The sequence below is a fragment of the Rattus norvegicus genome, chromosome 1 (genome assembly GCF_021556685.1).
Source record: "Rattus norvegicus strain SHRSP/BbbUtx chromosome 1, alternate assembly SHRSP_T2T, whole genome shotgun sequence".
NCBI classification, from domain to species: Eukaryota; Metazoa; Chordata; class Mammalia; order Rodentia; family Muridae; genus Rattus; species Rattus norvegicus.
Window position 1 is genome coordinate 237,830,673 of NC_141534.1, and position 26,257 is coordinate 237,856,929.

Here is a 26,257-nt window from a genome sequence, read left to right on the forward strand (position 1 = left end):
AGTCGTTAGAGTCCCTCTTTCTAAACCAGACTACGGCCTGAGATGGCACTAAAATAGCAAGAGGGCATTGCTTTTACTTAGGGTGTCTATTGCTGTGATGAAACACTGTGACTAAAAGCAACTTGGGTTTACTTTGCTTACACTTCCAGTTCATCACCAAAGCAGGAAAAGGGAATTCAAGGCAAAGACCTGGTGGCAGGACCTGATGCAGAGGCCACGGAGTGCTCTTGACTGGTGTGTTCAGCCTGCTTCCTCATGGAACCCAGGACCAGCAGCCCAGTGTTAGCAGCACCCACCTCACACTAGACATTTCCACATCAGTCACTGAGAAAGTGTCTTGGCGACTTGTCTGCAGCCCAATCTTGTGGAGGCATTTTCTCAATTGAAGTTCTGTCTTCTCAGATGACACTAGACTGTGTCAAGTTGACCTAAAAACTAGTCAACACAAGCATGCTCGCGGTTTAATGGCTTGAAGGTGGCAAACATATCCCTTTGCCTTCCTTTTCTTTGAGAAATGTGAATCAAAAATATTCACAAGAAGCTAGACATGCTTTTAATCCTAGCAATCTGGAGGCAGAGGCAGGCAGATCTCTGTGATTTCAAGGCCAGCCTGGTCTACATAGTGAGTTCCAGGCCAGCCGGGGCTATGTACAGAATCTGTGTCTCAAAAAGCAAAACAAACAGGCAAGCAAACAAAAAATACACAACCAGCAATGGATATGTAGAGGACTTGCAAGATCCCCCAGAGCTTCAAGGATCGGACATATCCTCTCGGTTCTTTCAGTCCCAGACCTGGTGACAATAGTAGTCACTCTAGAGCACCATCTATTCAAATCCAATACGGGGCTCTCAGAAGAATCCCCTTAGCATGGAAAAGCAGAGAATGAATTCCCAGAGAGCAGAAGTGAGAATGGAGGGGGAAGGCACAGGAGCCCTTCTTAGCTGAGTAGTAGAAAGGACTTTCTGAAGGGACAGGGGCTCCTCAGGAGACAGAACAAATTCCCTCCTCTTAGAGACAAATGGATGAGCAGATATTAGCACAGCCAAGAAGCAAGGCCACCAGATGACACGTAAATCCTTCCAGCCTGGCTCTAACTGACTGTATCAAGAGAAAATAATTTCATGTAAGGAGCCTTTAAAGAACTGCGTTCTTGACGTGGATATTCCTCCGCAGTAAATCCCACTGGAGTGCTGCCTGCATGATGTTATTTAGGACAGTTAAGGGAGATTTTGGAATGACTGCAACGCCATTTAAATTCATTATCTAGTGCTAATTAAAATGATCTGTTTCTCTGTCACCGAGGAAAATCTTGTTAGGGAAACTGATGAGCTGCAGCGAGTTGTAAGTGAGCTGGGGACACATGATCACAGAACTGCCTGTTGAGCACACGTGAGGACTCACCTGTGCCTGGCCTTGGTCAGACGAGCCACCCAGCATCTGAAGAACAGTGCGGCAGGCACAGCAGAGCTGCCTCTAGTTCTCTAAGCCACTAACTTTGGGTCCAACCACCCAGCCTCTCTGGAGGAACAGACCAGTGGTTTTCAACCTTGAATCCACAACAAATTCGTCAAGTGTATTTTAATATTCCAGATACTGGATTCCCAAACCCAGGCAATTACTGGAGGATCCCTGACAAGTAGGCTAAGCTCTTTAGATGAGTTCAAGATGCATCAAGAGGACTCTCTGACCCCCCATTTTCAGACTGAATGATTGGAAGCCATTGGGATCTTTTGTTGCCCTCTTTCTGGTTCAGGCACTGGCTGTGACACTTACGTTTCAGTGTCAGCTCAGCCGGATTTGGAATCATCACCTGGGGCACTCGCTTCTGGGTATGTTTGCGAACGCATTTCCAGAGCAGTTTGACTGAGAAGACGCATCCTGAATGTGGGCAGCATCCTATGGGGTGGAGTCCTAGATGGAATACAAGGGGGGCTTCACCTTAGCAACAGCATTCCTGTCTCCTGACTGCAGAGACATGGGGGCCAGCTACATCATCACACTCTTGCCACCATGGCTAGAGCTGTTCTCACCAACCCATCACCTTCCCTTCCGAGGTGGAGTAACCTATCAAACTGAGCCATGATAAAACCTTCTTTCCTTAAATTGCTATAGTCAGGGACATTTTTTGTCACAGAAAGAGAAACAAGCACACTGGCTATCAGTCTGATCCACACACCTGTGAGTATCTGCTAGGCACCAGCTGCCTGTCTTGATCATCTTTGTACATGCCTAGCACATCCGTGGTCCTCCATATGCATTGCATGTGTAAATAGTGCAGAGGTCAGCGACTCAATTTGAGGTCTGCCTTGGTTTTCTGCTTCTCTTTGAGGAATAGTTTAGCCATTTGGCTGTGTTTATTTTATTCATCAGAACAAGAAGAGTGAGCTATGAAAAGTCAATAACAAGGGATTCTTTGTTATTGACAGAGCATCCTGGACAGCAGGCCCACATGAGTGAGGAGTTACTTCCTATTGTATATAGTTTCTGCCTTCGCTAGCACCATGCACCTTACCTCAGAACTTGTTAGAAATGCCAATTCTTAGACTTCAACCCAAATCTATGCAATTAGAAACTTTTTGGGTAGAATACAGAACTCTTTTTAGTGAGTCCTTCACAGATTCAAGAAGCACTTACCCTAAGAATTTGAGGAGGAGGCCACCCAAGGAAAGTCTAGCAGAACCAAGAAGCTGCCAGGGACCTGGACTTCCTTCTGCTTGGCATTTTCAGGGCCACATGTGAGCCTTGCACACAGGTTCACTGGGGCAGCTGTCGGAGTCCAGAGTTCACAGCTGGGTCTAAGGGAGTAGACTAGAGAGCACTCATCCTACCTTAGCATGATTCTGTCAGAGCACAGCACCACTTCTCATATCATACTGCAAATATAAAACCTCGCAAGGAACAGCAAAAACAAGGCACATTTTGTTTTGTTTTCTGTGAAGAAAGCTGAAAACGCCTGTTGGCTGGATACTCAACTACCCAGTTCAAGATCAAGGTTCTAAAAGAGAAAAAAAATGCAGTAGTGATGTGTGCATGTGTGTGCTGTGTTTGTCAGACAAGAGATTGGATTCCCAGAACCCACATAAATGCTATCTGGATCTGGGAGACTGCCTACAATTCTAATTTGAGAAGGCACTGATAGGATCACCAGAACAAGCTACCTAGCAAGACTAGCCATGTCGGTGAACTCTGGGTCTCACTGAGCGATCCTGCTTCAATGAATAAAGTTGAAAGAGTGATGGATTATGATTCCCAGCATCAAGCCCAGGCCTCCATACACACATGCACTCACATGTGTGTATATATACATGAAAATGCATGTATATGTATATACATATATATATATGTATACATAGCTACCACACACATGTGTACCCATGCACACATATACTCACACACATGCAAAAACAGGCATATACACACATGCATTTCACACACACACACACACACACACACACACACACACACACACTGCAAAAAAGAAAAAAAATGAGTGACTGTTTCTAGGGTTTTGAGAGAACCAACCAGTTCTTTCTGTTGTAACCAGTCATCCAACAATGGCAATAGGAAAAGCAAACCTATGTACACAACCTAAACATGCAGACTATTGTGAGTTCATATCTTGGTCCTTCACAGGTCTATGGGGAACGGTTATTATAATTTTATGGACAAGAAAAGTAGAGCTTGAAGAGGTTCTCACAGTGTATCCTAGCTTGCTTTTTGTTGCTATGCTAAGACACTGCAGAAAGAAGGGAAGGGTTTATTTGGCTTCATATCCATCATAGTCAATAATGCAGGGAGGTCCGAGCAGGGACTGGAGCAGAGACCATGCAGGAGTACTGCTTAGCCACCTATGTAGCCCAGACCCATCTGACCAAGGCTGGCACAGCCCACAGTAGTCTTGGCCCTCCCAAATGAGTATGCTGACTGATTTCATGTCAACTTGACACAGCTAGAGTCACCTGAGAGAAGGAAACCACAACGGGGAGAAATGAAAGGCATTTTCTTAATTATCAATTGATATTGTAGGCTCAGCCCATTGTAGGTGATGCTACCCCTGGGCTGGAGGGGATAGACGCTGTAAGCAGGCAGGATGAGCCAGTAAGCAGCAATCTTCGGCGACTTCTGTATTAGGTTCTGGCTCTAGGCTCTGCCCCTTGCCCGCCTCCAGTTTGAGCTCTTGACTTTGCCTTCCTTTTCAGAACTGTGACTTGGGATACATAAGCCAAATAAATCTTTTCCTCCCAAGTTGTCTTTAGTCGTGGTTTCATCACAGCCAATAGTAATTCTAAGACAGTTAGCAATTAAAAAAAAGTCTCACAGATATGCTGACAAGCCGGTCTAATGGAGACAATCCCTCAGTTGAGGTATCCTTTTCCCAGCTGTCTTTGCTTCGAGTTGGCAAAAACTAACCAGCAGTCCACGTGTCCAGGAATGGAAAGCAATGGAGAGTAACTGAAAGCATCAAACAGAATGTCATCTTCGAGCGTGCATTCTTAGTCTCAAAGCTATGCCACAGTGATGGTGGACGGGGAAGGTCTACTAGGTGCTTCTATTTACAAAAAGCCTCATTAGCAAGAACAGCACTGGCCTTGCCTGCTCCCACCTACTGTCTAAAAGGCTGTAAGACACGAATTCGACATTTCCAGACAGGCTTGTGATAGTGCCTCTGTGGTAAGAAGCACAGAGGTAGCACAAGGACGTGTGGAGCCTAGAGTTTTGCGCTATGTAAGATCCTCCTTTTGGAAAGAAATGCTACATCAGGGACACACTGTTAGGTAGCGTGGACTCTGTGCTATCCAAAGAAGGGCTTAGCTGGCTTCACAGCCTAAGGCTTTCTTGTCCAGTGCTGACTGCTTGATAGCACCGAGGACCAAGGGCAGGTCCTCCTAGGTAAGTCAGGGACGCTTTCCCCCGGAAGGTAGGTACACCGAGATGACATTGATGAGTGGTTTTCTAACTTGGGTTTGCTGTGTCCTGACCACAGTGCAGTTACAAAGGAAGTCTGACTCCACATCTGAACATCTGAAGCAGATACGATTGGGGCGACATGGTTGAGTCCTGGTGGGGATTCTAGAGTTTAGTCTGCTTTGCCGTGATCCTGCTCCACTCAGCTGCTGACCTGTCGTGCAGAAATCATGGCGTCAAAGATCCGAAAGCTCTGATATATCTCAAGGGCCGCTTCTTACAGTGGACAGAGGGAAGATCCAGAAAATGTGGATGGCTCAGCTTAAGTCACATGCTTAAGTGTTGGGGGAGAGGGCCTAGAACTCTTGCCTACTCCCAGATCTTACACTGCACCTTGACTCTTAAGCTAAGCAGGATAGCATTACAGCAAGCGCCGCCCCTTAGAGGGGAAAAGTCAGAGAAATTCTACCCCCGCTGTGGCCCAGGAAGGTGGGTATTCCTCCCCTCAGCCGGTGTATTGTACAGGTCCTGTCTGCCCTTCTCACATTCTGCACCACTGGCTAAGTCTTTGGCATACACACAGGAGGCAAGAGGCCGAGAAGGCAACCAGTGAGTGGCATTGGCTCCATGAGATATGAAATACAATTCATCTCTAGACAGTTACGGCCACAGGCCCTAGGACCCTCCTCAGGATATGTTGATGAAGTCCACATGCTCACTGAAGCACGTCCTGAACCTTTTAAGTCACCCACCAAATATTTACATAATTTAAATAATAGATAATGCAAGTGCCATGAAAATAATTACCTTTTTTTTTTACCACTCACGAAGTAACAAAAAGGTCTATACTTGTTCAGCACACACATTGTATGTATATGCATGTGTTTACACGCCTATATGCAGGTATTCGTGATAAAGGGAAGCCAGAGATCACTATCAGGTGTTTTCCTCAATCGATCCATCTTCTTGCCTGAGGTAGGGCTTCTTGCTACACAGGAGCTCATCAACCTCGCAAGAGCAGCTGGCCTACAAGCCCTGGATCCTCCCGTCTTCATCCTGCACGCTCCTGGGATTTGTGTGTTGCCACACTCAGCTTCTTACATGGATGGTGGGGGATTTGAACTCAGGCCCTCATGCTTGTGTGGCAAGCACTTTACCAATTGTTCCACCTCCCCATGTCCTGTACAAAACTTTAAAAACCCTATTTTCTGAGGCTGCGGACATAGCGCAGTTGGTGAGTGTTGGCCAGGCATGCATAGGAAAAACATGCTTTTCCTATTTGGAAAAGTTATCAGCTGGCTACCATTCCCTAGACCTGTGCCCCAGAAACACATAACAGGGGGCGATGGCCATGCCTGTAATCTCTCAGTACTTGGGGAATGGGGACAGGAGGACCAGCAGTTACAGGCTGGCCAGAGATACATGCTGTAGCCTCAAAGCTATTCTTGATCTTGAGTTGGCTGAATTCACCTAGGCGGAGATAAAAGAAAACCATTCAAAAAGCCTCAGGGAGCGCTAAGGAAGTATATGTAGGCATACAGACACTTGCATTTCTATCTTTCATTTTTATTGCTGACTGATTTAAATATGGGCTGCAAACTTTTTCCACCCCACTTGCTGGAACTTCATGTCCTTTTTTATTTTATTTTATTTTATTTTTTGATTGTGCTTGTCCTTAAACAGCTTCTCTGGAGAGATATTTTAAGTTGCTCCTCATTTTCATAGAATATCAGTTTGCTTTTTGCCCACTTGAGTCCTAAAACAATTGTTCCCTGCATGGTAAGTGCTTTTCTTGATTCAAACAGTCCTATTGTCACATTGTATATGGGCCAAGTTCCCTGACTAAGATTTTCTAACGAGAGAAGAGTCTCCTTCCTCAATTATAAAATGTCAAGGAACATTTCAATCCAGCAGGAAGCTTTAATGTTCATCATTGTAGTGGCTTGAATAAGAATGCCCGCCCCAGGCTCATGTCTTTGAATGTTTGGGTCCCAGATGATGGACCGTTGAGGAAGGATTAGGAGGTGTGGCCTTGTTGGGGGAGGTGTGACCTTGTGGGGGAGGTGTGGCCTTGTGGGGGAGGTGTGGCCTTGTTGAGGGAGGTGTGGCCTTGTGGGGGAGGTGTGGCCTTGTTGGGGGAGGTGTGGCCTTGTGGGGGAGGTGTGGCCTTGTGGGGGAGGTGTGGCCTTGTTGGGGGAGGTGTGGCCTTGTGGGGGAGGTGTGGCCTTGTGGGGGAGGTGTGGCCTTGTGGGGGAGGTGTGGCCTTGTGGGGGAGGTGTGGCCTTGTTGGAAGTGGTGGGCTTAGAAGTTTCAAAAATCGGGACCGGGCTTAGTCTCACTCTTTCTGTTGAGTGCTTGTGGATCATATGTAAGCTCTCAGCTACCGTTCTAGCTCTGTGCCTGGCTGCTGACAGGCTTTGTGCTGTGATGATCATGGACTATCTTCTGAAACCACAATGAAGCCCCCAGTTAAACGCTTCCTTCTATAGGCTGCTTTGTCATGGTGTTCACGATAGCAACAGAGCAGTAACTAGGACTCTCAGGAACAGAAAGGAACAGAAATGTCACTCTTCACATTTCCTTCAACACAAATTTATAATGCATCTGAACGCAAGAAAGTAGCTGTCCACAGCACATCCACGCCGACACTGATGATGACACCACAACAGCCGCAGGCAGCTTGCTTTCTCTATTTGAAGATCGGTTATTGCTTGGCTACTGCCTTTTACCAGGGCCAAATGTTGTATAGGTTTGGTTCAAACAAAAGGTTGAAAAATAACATAACTACACCTAGAGCATTAAACATACAATCAACGAAAGACGGCATTTGTCATGTGAGACCAAGCTTACATCCTTATACAAGCATATAATAATTTTCATGTAACTTATTAAAAAAGTAAGCAGGATACAGTAGATTGAAATCACACACACACACACACACACACACACACACAAACAGAGTAAGGATCTTCCTAGAACAAGATGACAAATTTAGATCAACCTGGGTAAGTTCTCCAGGCCATCACCTCAGGTGCTTGCCATGTTGTTGGAGAGCTAACGCTTACTGTTCTACACATCCCACCATCCCCCACTTCTCTTTTTCGTTGTTTTTCAATTACTTTACATCCTGATTGCAGCTTACCTCCCCATTCACAGAAAAAGAGGAGGCTTCCCATGGACTTCAACCCACCTTGACCTATCAATTTGCAGTAGGGCTAGGTACGTTTTCCACTGAGGCTAGACAAGTCAGCCTACTTTTATCACCCACTTTTCAAACAGCAATGCCTCCCTTAGAAAGACTGATGCCCCACAGGCAGGAAGACATTGCTCTAGCAAGCTCTTGAATGGGGGCAAATCTGGATCCTTTTGCCAGACAGTAGAAATTTTGATTTTTGCCTCTTTTTCTCCTTCTTTTAAATCTGTAACCTATAACCCTGTAATATGGGTCTAAAATGAGCCTAGGAACACGTGACTAGCTAAGGTTTTTCAAGGCACCTTGGCACGCACACAGCTTCTCTGAGCATCCCGAGAGCTTTCAGGCATTACTCTACCTTCACAGGGATGAGTGCTCTGGAGATGAACACTTGCCCACGTTCTAGGTCAGAAACAGGGCCACACAGCACTAACAGATCTTCTGAAGACAGACTTAAGTAAGCAGATGGTTTAAAGTAAGCAGGTATTTTGTTTTATAAATGAAGAAACTGGGGATCAAGATCACCTGCTGGCCAGTAGGCAGACCCCCATGGTAGCCCTCTCCAAAAAAACTCCAGTTATTTCTGTGGCAAAACCACCACCCAGGGCTATCCCTGCCGTGTCTCTTGACACTGACTCACACTTGACCTCTGGAGGCCAAGACTACCACCTTTACCTACTGAGCCTAGGTGACCTCATCTTACCCCCTTCTTTTCCCCAGGGAACCAGCCTCCCTCTCTAACAAGTCTTGCACTACGCCATCTACATAATGGGGTTGACAGACTTCACAAGAAGGTGTTGTGACAAGCAACAGCTCAAGGTGCTATTTCTATCAGGATCATTTGCATTTCAAAAGGATTCTATTTGGGTTCAGAGTTCCTCCAGGCTTCCTAACCCAGAGGCAGAAGTGACTGGAGGGGACTGCAGATATTCTTACCCTAGACAATGGCAGAAGCGGTACACGCCTAGCTCCAGCGACTCCTGCGTGCAGGAAAGGGAAGGCAGAAATGTTCTACCTCCAAAGGCTAGAGAGTTCATTTCACTCGAAAGTCACAGGTTTCAGAGTTGTCACAGGGACCTTTAGAATAATTTCCCAACCCCAGTGGTCCTACCTCTGTGTAGGAAGCCTGGATGATTGGGTTAGGTCCAGTTCTAAGTGCTTCACATACACAAACTCATCTCATCTTCACAAAGATGCAGGGAGGTGCGCGTCACCTTCATCACAGATTAAAGTGAAGCTGAAGTCGTGCCAATTTCGCACAGTTGACCAAACAGCGGGCTAGGCTTTGACTAAACCACAGAGCTAGGCTTCAGTCACTCCAGGCTGGCCATGCCAGACAATACCTTTTTTTTTTTTTTTTTCTTTTTTTTCGGAGCTGGGGACCGAACCCAGGGCCTTCCGCTTGCTAGGCAAGCGCTCTACCACTGAGCTAAATCCCCAACCCCCAGACAATACCTTTTATTGCCCCTCACTCCACCTGGTTTTCATCTTCCAAAGTGGTGGGATCTGTGTGCAAATACATTTCAGAAGCCATGCCATCTCACCCTGCTAACCTAACCCCTAGGTCCAGCAATGAAGATTTCGAGGACTTAGAGGCTGTTATAGAAGAAAAGCAAACCAGACTGCCGTAGAGAAGGCAGGGAATGGCAGAACGCTGTGCTTTAACACCCCTTGAGCCCGACTCTTGTTATCTTAGGAAGCACTAAAAAATGAGCTGCCTGTCAAGTATCTGCCATGTTCAAGTATCACTGTTAAGATGCAGCGGAAAGGTTCGCAATTTTCAGGTGCGCAGAATGAAAGTGATGGAGCGTGGTTAATACTCATGCAAGCCGCTGCAGCTCAGGGTCCGAGGGGCCTGGGATTCGAAGAGAGCATCTTTCACTATTTTGCTCACCTAAGCTGGAGAACTCAAATGTTCTACATTCTGATTGGATGCTTTTAATTAAGCAGAGTACTTTGGTCTGTTAACCAATCCCTGTTCCCCCAAAGAATCAGTTGTGATTTGGGGGACATGAGGTCTTGATTCCTAAGCTGGGGTAGGTCATAAATGGCCTCCTCTTTTCCACCTAAGACAATGATGAAATCCAACTGCTAGCAAGATGCTGATGGACAAAGATAATATGCCCAGATAACATGCTGCTGTTTCCAGCGGATCCATATGTAGACTTGGCTTAAGAGATTGAAATACAAATGGCAGAATGGTTGATCTTGTAAGAAAACCAAAACTCCTATCTGGTCAAATGCTTCCCAAAGAGCACATTCCCGCTGTGGTGCTGGTCTTTAAGAGTCCCATCACTGCTGCTGGTGAAGCAACACCGTGTAACCCCCAGCAGATACATGGATAGGGCTAGCCACATGAGCTTTAAGTGCAAGACAAGTTCTCTTTGAAAGGGGAGTCTGTTTTCAAGCATCTTGAAGTAATTTAAGATATCTAAATTATTCATTATGCTTAATTGCAGTCATTAAGAGCGCAAAGTCAGTTGATTCTCATGACCTTACCAAACCGTTATCGCCTCCCACCCAAGTACTCAACACATGGGGCACCAAGAGATAATCATGTCTTCCCAGGATGTAACTGAGAACAGAACATGGGCTAAAATTTCTCACCCCCACATCTCTGAAGCTGCATCCTTCCACAGGCTCCTAACAGTGCTTACTTGTTGGATAAAATTTCCTAAGTGAGTGAGAAATTTTTCTTTTTATGCAAGACTCTAGAGCATCATCCTCTGGGAGAGAAGGCATCAGCAATGCCTTCCAAGACGCTGTTAAGAGTACAGAGTGTTTGCAGGCTGAAATGTGGAGTAGCCGCTTTGCACTACCCATAAAATGCAGCCTAGACAAACAGCACACTGCAGCCCCGGTGAGACCGCTCTAGTGAAGATGCTAAGCATCCACCCAGACAGTGCAGCGAGGTCCTAGAAGCGTAACAGGGATGGCGAGGGAAGAAAAGACAAACGCAGAAAAGCTGGGATCAGATGGACTGGGATCTCTGATGGAGACCCACAGCACCCAGGAAGCAAAGTGAGTTTATTATACAGCTAAACAAGGAGACAGGTTTGTCTAATCTCCACTGGAGCGTCCTCAGGGGACTTTGGGGCTTTCATGGGGCTGAGACACTGGGATCATTGACCCGGCTACCCCCATGTCAACTATACACTTGTTTTCATTTCCCACAACATAGGCTAAGGGATTTGGAGCACCCTCGGTGATGTCTCAAACTTAGAAGGCACTGGTGGAGAGCATGGTGTGACCTGTTTCCCAAGTTCTGCATTTTCGTTCTTGGGCTGCTCGTAACAGACCTATCAGCCTCCTGCATGCTAGGCCAGCTCACTGCTGTGGGGACCACTGCAAGCCCCGAGCGGAGAGCATTGTTTAGTTCACTCTAGTGGGCGCCACACAAACCAATGCTGTAAGACTTCATGTTTTACTCTTTTATTTATTTTAGCCTGGGCTGGCTTCAAATTCATGACCCTACTGCCAAAGCTTTCCAAGTGCTGGGATTACAGACATGCTCACACAAGTCAGCCTTCTTCATGTTCCAGTGACGTCGCCATTGTCCTCAACTCAAACATACACACGCCTCTGCAAAGTTTAACTTACAAAGTTTTACACTCATTTAGTGTGCGTGTAGCCATGTTACAGAGGTTACAGGACAGTCTGGGGGGTTGGTTTTCTCCTTCCACCAAGCGAGTCCCAGAAAACAAACTCCGATTGTTAGATTTGGTTGCAGGGACACTGAGCCATTTTGCTGGCCCAAGATTTACTATTAGATGAGATCAGCTTGCTCTAATTAAGATATGATCTTTATAAGATTTCACTGAAATATAAAAAGAAATGCTAACTCCAGCCTTGAGTTTGGTCATGCAAGAAACTGAGTCCTCAGCGGGATGCAGTGGTGCACACCTTTGACTGCAGCACCCTGGAGGCAGAGGCAGTAAGAGCTCTGAGTTTGAGGCTAGTCTGGTCTACACAGTGAATTTCAAAACAGCCAGAGCTACATAGCAAGACTTGAAAAAAACAAAAAGCAAACAAAAGAAGTCATGTATTCTGAGCCCCTTACCCATTATGCAAATGCCTATTACATAAGACTGGAAGTAATAGGCACCCCTTCGTGGGCACTGCTTGACTACTAGAATGGGCTGGGAGTCGATGTGCTGTGTTGTGAGGTCTGATTATATAAACTCTCAAGGCCTTTAAGCTTATCCATCCATGGAAGAAAGTAAGTCTTTTAGGAAGAGTTTACAAACTGAAACATCAGCTCTGTTCCTTCCATGTACAATCTAGACCTAAGAGTAACGGTTTACATTCATACAAACCAGCTCAACTGGTTATCCACTCCTTCCCTACTTTAGATCTTGTGGGTTACAGTTTGTTCCAAATGCTCAATACTGGGAGGTGCCAGAGGGAGAAAAACTATTGGGACCCAAAATTGGCCCTCTAAAAGCACAATGCCTGGTAATCTGGTGCAGGTTACAGGTGGCTGGTTTAGTGGTCCAGGAGGCACAGCAGGGTCCCAGGCAAAAGGCCCTGACTATGACATCTGGAAGACCTCAGTGAAATACCAGAATGGTACCCCATCACCCATAGTGCAGTGACAGCAAAGACAACAGGCTGCCTTCTTCTCATGGTCTCAAGTGTCTGTGGTATGTATGGAGAAAGGAGAGTGTCCAAAATAGACCATATAGAGAAGTGGTAAAACAAAAGCATCCACCACAAATACAGCCAGCACTTGGAGACACAGAGATATCATACCCTAGAAAAAAGGAAGACATCTCACAAGGGGTTGGAGTGGGGGCTGGTGTGTGTGTGTGTGTGTGTGTGTGTGTGTGTGTGTGTATGTGTGTGTGAAATAACTCATAAAAAAAGCCAGAGATAAAAACAAGGGGAGAAAAAGGCAACATTCACAGTTGGGGGAATTGAACGGTTAAATGATAGACTCATAATTAAAGTACAAATAAACAAGAATTCCTAAAAGGAATATCAAGAAAAAAGGGACAGGGAATGAAGACACAGACCTTCAAATGTTTATCTCTTATATCACCCCAAAGACTACCTATAAAGTATCAAAGTGTCACTAGGCTTATGTTGCAACTTTACATACTACAGACAAGATTAATACTTCCAAATTCTATGATGAAATTTATGTGTGTATGTGTGTAAATAACGAATTCTATACCCAGCTAAACTGTCTACAAGTCAGAGTACAGTCTCAGATTTGCCAGCACTCTATTTGACTTCACATGCACTGTTTCACAGGAAGTCTAATAAAGGCTATCACTCATTTAGGTAAGAGTGTTAAGCAAGAAGAAATAAGAGAAATGGGCTTTCCACAGGAGATGAAGGGGCAAGGCATGCAATTCTGAGGACATTCAGAAAGCCACAAGAGTCTCCAGGAGATGGGACCTCAAGTGTTGGGCAGTGTGCAAAACTAATGGTATTCAGAGCCAGGTTAGCTCATTGGGCTGCAAATTTCTAAAGATCCAATTTACAGTGAAATGAATGTAAATGAGAATGAAGGTCTGCTTTCCCTTGTCATCAGGAGTTCAAGGCTAACACAGCTGTTTGACTTATGCAGCAGCTCAAAATCATGACAGTTCTCAACTCTTGACCTTTTTCAGCCTACTCAGCAGCATGTCTACTGTGTTTCCTTATAGTGGCAAGGTAACAAACTCCAAACATCCCACCCTCAGGACCACAGTCCACAGTGGAGATTTGGATTCTCACAAGCACTCCCAAGTAAATCCACTCTTCCTGAACCCACCACTGCTCTTCTTCCTAAGAATAAAAGGAATATGCATATGGCTGGTGAGTAATTGTACATCTGTGACCCACATGAGACACATCAGGTAGGAGACACTGATGGTGCACCTTAAGCAGATACCAGAACAGCTTTGGGGAATCACACCAGGCACACAGAAGAGGAAATGGCTGTAGGGTTGGAGCCATGCAACGTAAGAGGTATGTTTACGTAACTCTGGTGAGAAAAATGGTATGTGATAATTCAATAGTCAACAATTTATGTAGACCCCTTTTATCACAGATGCAGTGTACTGCATAAAAGGGGACAACAGAATGTTAAGCTCTCAGCAAGTATTTCCTGCAGTATGAAGCCCCATCTAAAATGTATATATCCAAATACAAAAAAACGTATATATTAAAAAACATACATTCAAGATTACGTTTAGAAATCCACCAGAGCTAAGAACTCTAATCATTATGGAGAGCGTGAGTTAGTGCTTGTAGGAAATGGCTGCTTTTCCTACAAGCAAGTTATGTACACGTGTAGATTTCTGTCTGCCCGCAGCGGAAGGCAGGCATGAGATAAGGCGGGAGCCTATGATTGGGCAGTGGAAACGGAAGGCGGGCGGAGAGTTTTAGAGATGAGTACAAAGGGACAGAGACAGGGGAGATGGAGAAGGAACCTATAGGAGAGGAAGAGGAGCCAGAACCATAGTCCAGGAAGCCGTAAGTATTGGGGATTTCTTAGATAAATGATTAAGCGATAAGTAGGGCGTGTTTGCCCCAGCTAGGTGTATATCTTGTGTTTATATCAACTGAGCTTTGAGTTCTTTGTGTGGGTGTTTTATGGGCCGAGAATTTAATAATATAAATCTGACTGATAAATTACAAGCCTCTAGAGTTTGGATTATCCCAGGTTATGGGGACTTGTGACAGCTAAACACAGGGGGTAGATGGCTGGGAATGTGACCAGGATCCCCAGCAGGAGAACTGCGAGACGGGTAGTCGCTGCTTGGGGCTGGCCATGGAGGCACTGAGACCACCAGGGTGAGAGAGTAGCCAGCGTTAGTGTGGAATGGTGCATTTTTAGTTATTTCCTGCTACAGACGTGTTTATCTTTTCACTTTTAAAGATTAAACATGTAGCACCCCCCTCTAATCTCTCCAAATGGTCCTTTCTATGGAGAACTCAGACCCAAACCATGATATGCTAATCATACAGAAACAAAGCAAACTGTCTTTCCCCCATTTTCCTCCTCACTCCATGGTCATCTTCCTTGAGGATCCAACCAACAGAGGCAGGAGTCAAGCCTTTGGAAAGGGCTTACTACATACCCCAGCATGAGAGAACGGGAAAGGCCCAGAAGCTGATTTAGTAGTCCTGGGACCTTGAAGTCAGGATAGCCAATTTCCCAGACGGCCTAAGCACTTACAGACCAGATGGCTGCCTCATTACATCCTCAGACACCCAGAGCAGCAAGGACAGGCCTCTGTACTAAAAACGCCTGCTACATGAGCTCTTGTGATCTACAGATCTCCAGCTTTGCTGCTGAAAGCCAACTGTACTTTTAAAGTCCAAACAACTTACTTGCACTCAAACCTCTACACTCTAACATATTTCCACAGCCCCAACCCCCCTTTGTCACACTATGGGCTATGGCTATTTTAGGGACTGTACCTTGGAAGGTATTTACCCCGAAGGCCCAAATACAATGATAGGAGAGTTTCCCAGCAGAGAACCCATGATCTCCTAATTCCTGTAACACACTTCGCTCATGCGCTGGACTTGGAGCAGCTTTCAAAGCAAACCTGATGGAGCTCAGTCTGCGCAGTAGCTGAAGCAGTAACGCAGGCTGCCCTGGCCACAGGCCTCCTGGAGTTCAGATCACATTACAGCTCCCACTATACACACTCAGCTTGACCTTTTCATGTCCTTCCTTCTTTGTTATAACATTCCTCTAAATCCACCTACTCCAGGAAGTCTTCTCAGATCACACCCGTCTCCTTTCCTGAATCAAGCCATTCAACCACGGAGCACACATCTGGGCCCACCTTACCAGTCTGACTGCTAACCCTTCTGCATCGGTCATACCTCGAACTGTGTAGTACTCAGTCCGACAGATCAGACAGTTGACATTAAACCAAATATCTCTTTTACAATTTTATATATAAATAGGTCCTTTAACAAGTACATGCATAGGGCATCCAGTTATGAGTGTGACAGATTCCACCCTTCCCCTCGGGAAGCGGGTTCCAGCTTGCTCATCTGGCGCGCCTATGCAGTCAACTTCTCAAGCAGAGTCTGGATGCCTTTGCTGGTGCTTTTGGTTTTTTCCAAGGTAGGAATCAGGGTTTTCAGTCCAGCTTTGACTTTGTTTACAACGTCCTGGTCACAACTCTGAAGAAGGCTGGAGGGAGGAAAAGGATCAAAACATTAAATTTCATGAAGGCCCTGAATCTGAAACACAGCCCACAGTGTAACCAATTCATTGTTGAGTCGCCCCTGCACAGTTCGTTATACAGAGCTTTGAACCTTTAGCGGATGGGGGCCACCAGTCTGGGTCACAGGCGGATGCGGCAGAGGGAAACCGGCTGCAGCAACTTGTTTCCTAGCTTATCCGTGTGCTGTGCCATGCACGTGTGCACACATACCCATGCCCACTAAATGAACAAATGAATGTAGTTTAAAACAAGTAAAATTCACCAAATGAGACTTGTCCACATTCTGAAACTGAAGATGACTTAGAACTTGTGGGCGGAGTCACCGAGCCAAGACTGACTCCATTGGTTGTGATTATCTTCTGATTTACTCGCATCCTGCCTTCACACTGATTGGCAGGCATGGTGGTTTAGGCTCATATAAACCTAAGTATCACTCTCTAGCTTAAAAAAAAACAAGCATTCCTCTGGGGACTAGGAGTCTAGCTCAGGGCTGAGTGTGGGTCTGGCCTGAGCATGGCTCAGTATGGAGTGCGGCTCAGCTCGGCAGCAGAATGCAGCCATAGATGGAACTGTTTGGGGAGGATCAGGAGGTAGAGCCTTTGGGGTGGGCTTTGTGGTTTCAAAACCCATGCTAGACTCAGTCTTGCTCATGTCTCCTACCTGTGGGTCACAGTGAGCTCTCAGCTTCTGCGCTGTGCCAGCATCATGCCTGCCTGCCTGCCTGATGCCGGTCCTCCGTGCCATGATGGCCATGGACTTACCTTCTAAAACTGTAAGCAACCCCTCCCCCCATTAGCTGCCTTGGTGATGGATGTCTCTCCACAGCAATAAACAGTGACTAAGTCACCAGGGCACTGTCTTATCTGGGTGACGATCTCAAAAGCAGAGATCGTATGGTTTACTCATTTACAGATGGCTACATAGATGAGCTCACACTAGAGAACAGGTGTGGTAGACAAAGCACGAGGAAAGCAGTTTGGTGACTTTGTCACCTACAACATAGTGTGCTGTGGAAGTGTAAGGGCTTTACCTTACAACGTCCCTGATTTGGCCAGAAACTGTCTCTGTCAGTAACTCAGAGCATGTTGATTGTCTTAGACTCAGTTTTCTGGTCTGTAGATTGGGATTCACAACAGAATTCACCTTCTCCTCCAGGGTCTCAGAGATTCCACCACTGACTATGCACGTCTATGGCTGCATTCTGCTGCCGAGCTGAGCCGCACTCACACTGAGCAGTACTCAGGCCAAACCCGCACTCACGCTAAGTCACTGAGCTAGACCCCCAGTCCCCAGAGGAATGATTTTTTTTAAGCTAGCGATTGATACTTAGTAAGCAGTAATTGAGAACTATTAAACAGGGCTGGGTCACAGGCACCTGACTGTAGGCCCCCAGGCCCAAATTTCTGTTTCTCTCCCAAGTTCTTTAGGACTACATTTAAATGTCAACCTCTGAAATATATTCTATAAGGAGATCACTTGGCATTTTCAAAAGCCCCTGGTCCAGTAACTTTCATTTGTATCAATAAAGAGGAAGGTGTGTTAACAATACTAGGCAGTATCCTACAGCTCACAGGAGATGACAACAGATGCTAGTAGAGCGTCCTATAATGGACCTGTCACTCAGTGTCCTTATGTTAGCACCCTGGCTAAACAGTACACAGTGTTAGTAAAGTTAGCATCTGTTAAGTGCGTTACACAGACAGTGAAAGGCACTTACTCTATATGCCCTGTTCTCACAGATTATTAACTTTGCTTTACAACCAAGGAAAACCAGGAAAGCTCAATGACTTTCCAAACCACACAGTGGGCAGGGCTCGAGGCCCAGGCAGACTGAACAAGGCCTACTTTCCTAGCTGCTGGAAATCTCTATCTACTTTACAATGTTACTCCTCAGCTAGCACACAAGGCTTTTTCCTTTCCACCCAAAATGTTCCTTCAGTAACTGAATAGCAACTGTGAACAAACCAACATTAAATAATCCCCAAAGAAAACACACATTCTAGCTAAAATGGAAACAGGCAGGGAATTTTGGCAAACAAATGCTACTCAAGAATCCAGCAAACATGAAGACTGCATTTGAAGTCTTACCAGTTGACCTTCTGTTTAGAACCTTAAACACTATGTGTCTCCATAGAGTTCCAGGCAAAGCTCCACAGGAAACAACACTGCATCATTCTTATGTCTGACCTACCCGAGGGAGTGCTGACTGATAAGCAAACTTTACACACTAACTTCATGGCATCCCTGAAATCTCCACTTAGCTGGGCAGAATGAAAGCATCTGTCAGGAGAGCTAACACTCCAGAGGCCCGGTAAAGAAACGCGAGCCAAAGAGTCCCTGTTGCAGCTAATGGCTCTGACTCTGACAGCCCCTGGGATGTTAACTCATTTGACTAAGAAACAGGTGGCCTAGTTTACATGCAATAACCAGACCATCAAATAAAATGAATTCTCGTGTATCCACAGTAGATCACATGGTATAATGGAATACTGAGCCTAATGCTTACAAATCACACAGTGAGGCTAGACAGCTAGGTCAAGCTGAGGACTCATTTCTCACTGTCGGTAAATTCTGGCTAGTTTTGTCAACTTGATACTGACTAGAATCACTGTGAAGAGGAATCAACGGCCTGCAACAGACTGGCCACGGAGCCCTTTCTAGTTAATGCATGTGGGAGAGCCCAGCACCAGCACCGTGGCACATGCCATCCCTGGTAGGTGGCCTGGGACTGGGCCAGGCAAGAAAAGCAGCTGAGGGCAAACCTGGAGCAAACCAGTAAGCCAGCATCATCTGCCCACTGTCTCCGTTCCGTGCCTCATGCTTTTGCCCTGACTGTGCTCAGTGATGGACTGCAACCCAGGAAGGTAAGATAAAATGAACTCCTCCCCAAAGCTGATTTTGACCACTGCTTTATAACTGAGAAGCAAACCAGGACAGCAACATAGCAGGAAACAAACAAACAAACAAACAAACAAACAAAACCAGTAACTGATTCAAACAAGCACAAGATATTATAAAATGAGCATTTTAAACAATGTTCTATACATTATAAACTCAACACTGCCAAGTCCAGAGAGCAATCTATAAGCAAGGCCTCCATTTCCACACCAACTCCTTGTAGTTTAACAACTCCTGTTCTACCTGGAGTCACTAAACACAAAAGAAACTGTAAGGTCAGGCTTCACTTAACAGCTTTGTGGGTTTCCAGAGGCATACATCTTATTCATTAAGAAAAAAAAAAAACAAACAAACAAACTAAATTTTGGTTAAACTTACGAATGAAGTGAAACTGTGTACACTGTAAATGTAAATTTCTGTGACCCCTGACACCCAAAGATGACACTTAAATATGAGGACTGAAGAGCTGTATTTGTTTTTTAAAAAAAAATCCTAAGTCCCATCTGTTTATGGTTTTTAGGTGAGCACACAAAGCTCCTTGCCTCAGCATATGCGATGGGTGAGAGGACAACAAGGACTCAGCTCTCGCCTTGTCTCATGTGGGCCCCAAGAGGCAACCCTGGCAGTCAAGCTTAGTGGCAAATGCCTTTGTCTCACCACCTCCACAAGTAGTTTTTAATACTTGTCTAGACTAAGAGAGATGGAGTAATCCCACATTATTGGGCATAAATTTTAGAAAAAGAAAGAAATGAAGTGTATTTGTTACACAACACAACTACCAACCTGGAAAGAACGATGGCTCCTCGGTTGATGCTGGCCCAGGACTTGAGGTTCTTCATACCAACGCACTCTACAAGGGTTTTTGCAAAACAACCTGTAAAGTAGACTGACACTTAGTGAGCGTCACATGCACACTCCTGTCCCTCATCTCTCTCCCCCTAAGTTAATAAAAACCTCCACCTATAAACACTAAAAATTTAGTACAGATCTAGTACTGTGTTATTACAGTCACTTTTCTTAACTCTGATGTAACTTCCAAACTATTTTTAGCAATAATTACCCAAGAAAAACAAATTAATTAAAAAAAAAACCCATTTGATCACATCTGTATTTCTTTGTAATATTTAATGATTTAACCTTGACCTACTCAGCAAGTAAATGTTTGACAGTATCATTTCACCTGCAGCCTGAATCAGTTCCCCTAACAGAAAAAAATTTAACTAGAAGGACCAGTAACTGCACTAGGGGCTAACGAACGACCGTTTGGTTTACTCATAGCAATTTCTCTCTACAGTGTTTTCATAGTCACATAACCTGTTGTCCCAGCTCTGGAGGCTGAGGCTAGAGGACGGCCATGAGCTTCAGGCTAGCCAATTCCTCCATTCCAAGCACAGCTCATCTGTAACTCTATCTCCAAGGTCTTAGCATGTTATTCACGTGCCTTCGAGATGCCCCTCATTCTCAGCCACTGGGGGAATTCTAGTGACTGGGACTTGGGAAGAAAGGATGACGTATGCTGACGGCAAAGGTCTCAAGTAGGCACTGTGGATAGGTAGTAATTAATTCAAAGATACGCACGGAGCACACTTAGCTCTTCATGGTAAACAGGGGCAGCTATCAGCTAGTGAGGCCGTTTGCCTTCCAAAGGTGATAAAAACAAGATGTTCTCCACTGAGTGCATTTCTACATGCTGCCAGCCCCCCATGAAGGGTGGAATCTAAGTCTCTGGGTGGTCTCACTGCCTGCAACAACAGAACATGGTGGAGTGACGTGAGATGACCTCTAAAGATCACTCCTGAGGCATAAGCATACATGTGCTTTGTTCCTTGGATACTCAGTCTAGGAACCAAGCACTGAGGTGGGGAAGTGCTTCTGCATAAGCACTGAGCGCCTGGCCTCAGATTCCTAGAAACTGTGTACGGCTGGGGAGCAGCTTGCTATTATTATACAGCCAGGCCTAGAATTCCAATATTCCTGGTGGAATAAGATGTGCAAACAGGCCCCCTAGAAGCACAGGGGCCAGTTAGCCTAGCATATGGAGCGATAGATCACAAAAGACAAGTTCTGTCTTAACAAGGTAGGCAATGACTGACATCTGAAGCTGTCTTCTGCCCTCCACACATGTGCCATGCCCTCTAGGTCATCAGTCGTGTGCAAGCCCAAGCAGCTGAGGAGGAGCAAGTGCGGCTAACACTGGCAGTCCTGTGGCAGCCACTGTAATCGTGGGGACACTCCAGTCCCAATGAGGATCCTCGAGACAGAGACAGAGACAAGCTCCACTAAAGCCCAAACCACTGCTCAGAGAACCACTAAGCTGTGGTAGCTTGTCACACAGCAACACATAACCTGGATAAACAGAGACACTTACCTGTGCTTGAGAACAACCGACACTCCAAGCCCACAACCACGTTTTAGGGCTTTTGACATTTTAATTATGAAAAATCATTAGAAAAATGTTTGGAAATTAGTAACTTGTCAAATTCACCTAAACTAGGTATCAACTTTTTCAATAATAATTGCAGCAAAAAGTAATCCCAGGTCTTCATTTTAAAACTGAGAGTGAGAGGACAGTGCCACCCTCCACCCTGTACCAAGGGGCATGCTAGCCACAGCACTGTAAGCTGTCTCCAGAAACAAATCCATGACCTCACCTTTCCCAGCCACTCTAACAGCTCAAAGTATTTGCACGGTAGGCAAGCAGACAGGCAGTCTACTAGTGAGCTGTAGCCCAACCCCTGAAACGTAATCCTTACTTACTTATTCACTGGCATGATTTCTACATACTTGGCAAATCGTACCTTAACCTAAACGGCCAGTATAAAGTCAAGAAATGCAAACATTCCATGTAAAACACAGAAAGACAAGCTGCACAGCTTACCTTCTTTTCCATTTTCTTTTATCTTTTTATCTTGCTCTATTAACCATTTGAGGACCAGATGTCCTGCAGGATGCTCAGCAATGTGGAGCTACGAGAGAACCCGGAACATTATTTTGGAAGCTATCGTCTGTCTCTGGTCCCTGAGTCTATCTCTACTCCATGTGTAGGCATGGATGCAGTCTTAAGAAATCTTTACTCAGGATGCCCATCACATACTCAGGGAGCAACGAGCACAGCTAAGTAGGACATCAGAGCCCTACAAAGTAGTTCAGGAATTAGTGAGTTTGTTTCAATAGCAACGTACAGTATTCATCTAAACATCAGGTAACTGTCCACTCTTCCCACAGTAATACACTGCTCTAAGATACAAAGAAACCTCTGGGGAGAACGACGCTACATGGTGTTTAAATATCATTCACAATGACCTAACCATCAGGCCAAGAAGACAGTCTGCAGTTGACTTGCTGCCCTTACCAACTGTTCCCACAGTAACAGTGTCTCCTTTCCTTTAGGCTGAGAACCAATGAGCACTACTTCCACAGAGAGCAGTATTTGATCACACATTCATCTGACCTGCTCCAGGAAGCCAGGGGCCTGAGCTTCAGCTCACAACCCGCTTGTCTCTTCCAACCCATGTGTCAAAAGCATGCCAGACAATACCAGGCATCCATTGTATTCAGAATCCAATGTGTGTGGGTTTTAACATGGCTGCATGCCAGACTGGACCCATGGCTAGAGGGAATTACAGATAGAATGAATAATCGTGCTTTGGAAAAATGCTGGACTACTTAATTACTCAACAAGTAGCCCCTAACCTGTTTCCTCTCAAGGTTCCACTGTGTTCAGAGACTACATTCCTCAATGGCTTTAAGCAGTCATGGCCATCCAGTCACTCTGTCAGACTGGACTGGAAGCAGATGTGACTCAGACCGATTTTCACTAATGACATGGCAGGAAAGCCTGGCTGGAGACGGTCTTCTGGCCAACAAGGAAAGGCCTCACTGTTCTTGCTTTCCTTCCTGCCCGAGACTCTGAGGTAAGGAAGTGCTGTGGCTATGGAAGTTGGCTATGCTCAGAACAACACGGAAAGGTGGCAGAGGAAAGGAGCGTAATGGGGGAGGCAGACTGCCTCGGTGCAGCACCACCTTTGCATCGTGATGACTCAATGTTGCTACCACAAGGCACTCTGTTATCTACAGCCTATGGACTTCTCATCAGAACTACACAGATCACCGGTTTAAAGTCCTGGGGACTGAACTAAAATGCAGATGTTAGCATTCAGCTAACATAAAGGTGACATAAAAGTGACATGCACATGTCTGCCCATGGATCCCAAACTCTAAGTGCAGGGACTGTCATTTCATCTTTGAGTATCTCTTTAAGCATTCCTGACAGATTTATTGCTTTTTCAATTAATGAATGAAAGGCTTAGAACTTGAACAGCTTATTTTATATCCTGAGCCATGCCAGGGATCATAATGAAAGGCTGCTCTATTTAGCACATAAAGGCTTTTGTGAGACTAACTGACAGCAGAGGTCAAAGACTCAAAAAAAAAAAAAAAAAAAAAAAAAAACAAAAAAAAAAAACGGTGGTTCCCTGTAACCAGCTGCTAGTTCAGAGCTCCGGGAGCTTACAAGCCAGCGCAGGACAAAGGCCAGTACAATCAGCCCCTGCCTTCCTCTTGTCTGCCTGCTAATTTGCAAGCGGAAGTCTTGGTCTGCTATGCTCCCTCCTCAGGGCTACAGTACAACCTCCCTGCAGCCCACGCTCTTCTCTCCACCATTCTTGGCTGAGCTCTAACCCTTCAGGGTTCAGCGTAGCTTTTTCCATTTCCAGGAAGGCTACCTAGGGACAGGCTGGGTCTCTCACAGAACACACAGTTGTCCTTCACAGTTTTTGTTTCGTATTAATCTAAACAATTATAGTAATAGTGCGTCTTCCGAAAGCTTTGGGTTGCTGTGGAGGCTGGTGCTACCTGCTGTCTACACTAACAAGGTACAAGCAATCAGTGAACTTAAGACGCAATGTAGGACCACACCATATCCATGTAAACACAAACAAGAATGATCAGAACGGGCGACTATACTGTTTGAGACAGACTCATCTAGCTCAGTCAGGCCCTGAACTCCGTATGTAGAAGAGGATGGCCTTGATCTCCTATTTCTCCTACCCCAATCTCTAGAGTCTAAAGTTTAGGTTTGTGGGTATGCACCTGGCTGAATGAGTCTTTTTTAATGAGTCAAACGAAGTTAGGGAATACTTCAAGGAGAACTGTGGGCACGGGAATGAGTTAGGCTTTGAACTGATGGAGCAGGACAATAGAGCAGGACAATAGAGAGAAAATCGGCAATTCACACCAAGGAAGCAGCAGCAACAGCAAGCACGGAACGTGGAAAGGTAGTAAGGGGGAATCACAGATAAGCACGAGTCATAGCATGTGTCTGTAGCACTATAGGGTGGCTTGCTGTTTTCTGGGGAAGACAAGAACTACCACAATGGAGGTCTAAATTATCATTTTTAAACCTACTACTGGCATTACTATTAACACTCTGCAGTCTCCAGATCTGACGGTTTCCAGGCCCCGTGGCTCTCCTGCGGGTATTATAACCAACAGCACATCACCTCTCCGTCCTTGCCCCCAGGATACAGTTCCTCTGCTGCCAAACCGGCGATGGCATCCATAGCAGGCTGAGCGTCCCCAGTAGCAGATCCCAGGATGTCAGACACCAGCACACACACGGACTTGTCCAGCACCACCTCCCGAGTGTGTCCTTGCAGGTAGCTCAGCAAAGCTGGAGAGATGGACTCCAAGAGCTCACGCCGGCGGATTGCAGTGTCCTTCTTACTGTCGGAATACGTTGAAGGAGGTGGTAAGCTAAGGGACCAATCGTGTTATCACAGCCCTCTAAGAGCCCAGGGCGCCATCGACTGTAACTGTCTGTCCTGTCGAGCATCTGGACAGTTAGTGAGTGAAGGGCAAACTAGGCTCCGTCTTGCCATTGCCAGGATCTGAACACTACCTGGCCTGGAGCAAGACTTCAGTAAAGGAAGCTGCGCTACACCACGGTCAGAGTAACCATTCCCAGTCCAGCCCACCGTAAACCAGTGACAAGTCATCATGCAGGACAGGATGTGTTCAGAGTACGTTACAGATGCTCTCAGGACATTTAAAGGGTAAGAGCCTGGGAACTCTGAAAGTGAAGTAAACAAAAAGCACACTATACACTTGAAGGCCTACTGTGTGCCAGGGAGGTGTTCAGTTGTGTTCTTTCAGCCCGATACCGCCATTTCCTCTTGAGAGGAAGGCTTAAAGGTAGGCTCTTGAGACCACGGAATTCACGGGGAAGTTGTAGGGCGATGGAGGGAGAGAGGGAGAGAGGGATGCATCTGTGAGGAATTCTTGGAGTCACGAGCCGGCCTTCACCTGTGTGGATTGCCGTCGCCCTTCTGCAGCAGCTGGATGATCTCTGGCACCAAGTGGGCGGGGGCTCGGGGGCTCAGCAGGTACAGCAGCACTTTCCTTCCATATTTGTCATTAACGATGCTGGGCAAGGAGCTGATGACTTCCTAAAGAGAACAAAAACGTCCACTGCATATTACATCCTCAGAGTCCCGCTGAGATTGGATGGGGAGGAACACACCCTGGGCACGTTCCTCACCTCACTCACGTCACAGTGACGTCAATTCTGACATCTCTTATCAAAGCACAAAGAATTGCTTTCAGAACAGTTAATTCTCTACTGTGGCCATCATTACTGAACGACCTGTTTGAACTAACTGATCAAACCCAAGGACTTGTTAAACTTAGAAGAGCTACCTCGGCTCATTAGAAGCCTGTCCTGGGCTGCTATTACTAAGGACAGCACCTGCTGTGATCTGAGTGGACAGTCAGGAGCAGGAGCGCTGAATGTAGCATAAGCCTTGATGAAGCCTGGACCTCAGAACCTCCCTGCTGAGGCACGAGAGAAAGCTGCTGTTAATCACAAAGGTACAGAGGCCTAGCTGGGTTGCTTATGCCCAGCAAATGAAGGCCGTTTACTACAGTGAAAAGTACAAACAGGGAGATGAGAAGATAACCCAGCAAGAGGATGTTCACCACTTATGGAGTTGACATCAGCATTGCCAGTGGTTAGGACTGAAATGATAGTGCTCTCCCCCAGCTAAACGCCTGAGTAAATCTAGATTTTATTTTATTTTTAGA

At 45.8% G+C, this 26,257-nt stretch overlaps 1 protein-coding gene across 5 annotated transcripts in view; it reads right to left on the minus strand.

The window, feature by feature from the left end:
- Positions 1 to 15,985: 15,985 nt before the first annotated feature.
- Positions 15,986 to 26,257, minus strand: part of Pum3 (pumilio RNA-binding family member 3) — a 39,719-nt gene continuing 29,447 nt past the window's right edge. For all 5 annotated transcript variants that reach the window (XM_087584039.1, XM_087584002.1, XM_087584031.1 and 2 more), the window contains 5 exon segments: positions 25,481 to 25,623; positions 24,679 to 24,901; positions 22,056 to 22,143; positions 19,961 to 20,051; positions 15,986 to 16,245 (listed from right to left, as the gene is read on the minus strand). In XM_087584039.1, coding sequence (XP_087440165.1) covers positions 16,113 to 16,245; positions 19,961 to 20,051; positions 22,056 to 22,143; positions 24,679 to 24,901; positions 25,481 to 25,623 — 678 coding nt within the window. In that variant the 3' untranslated portion in view covers positions 15,986 to 16,112.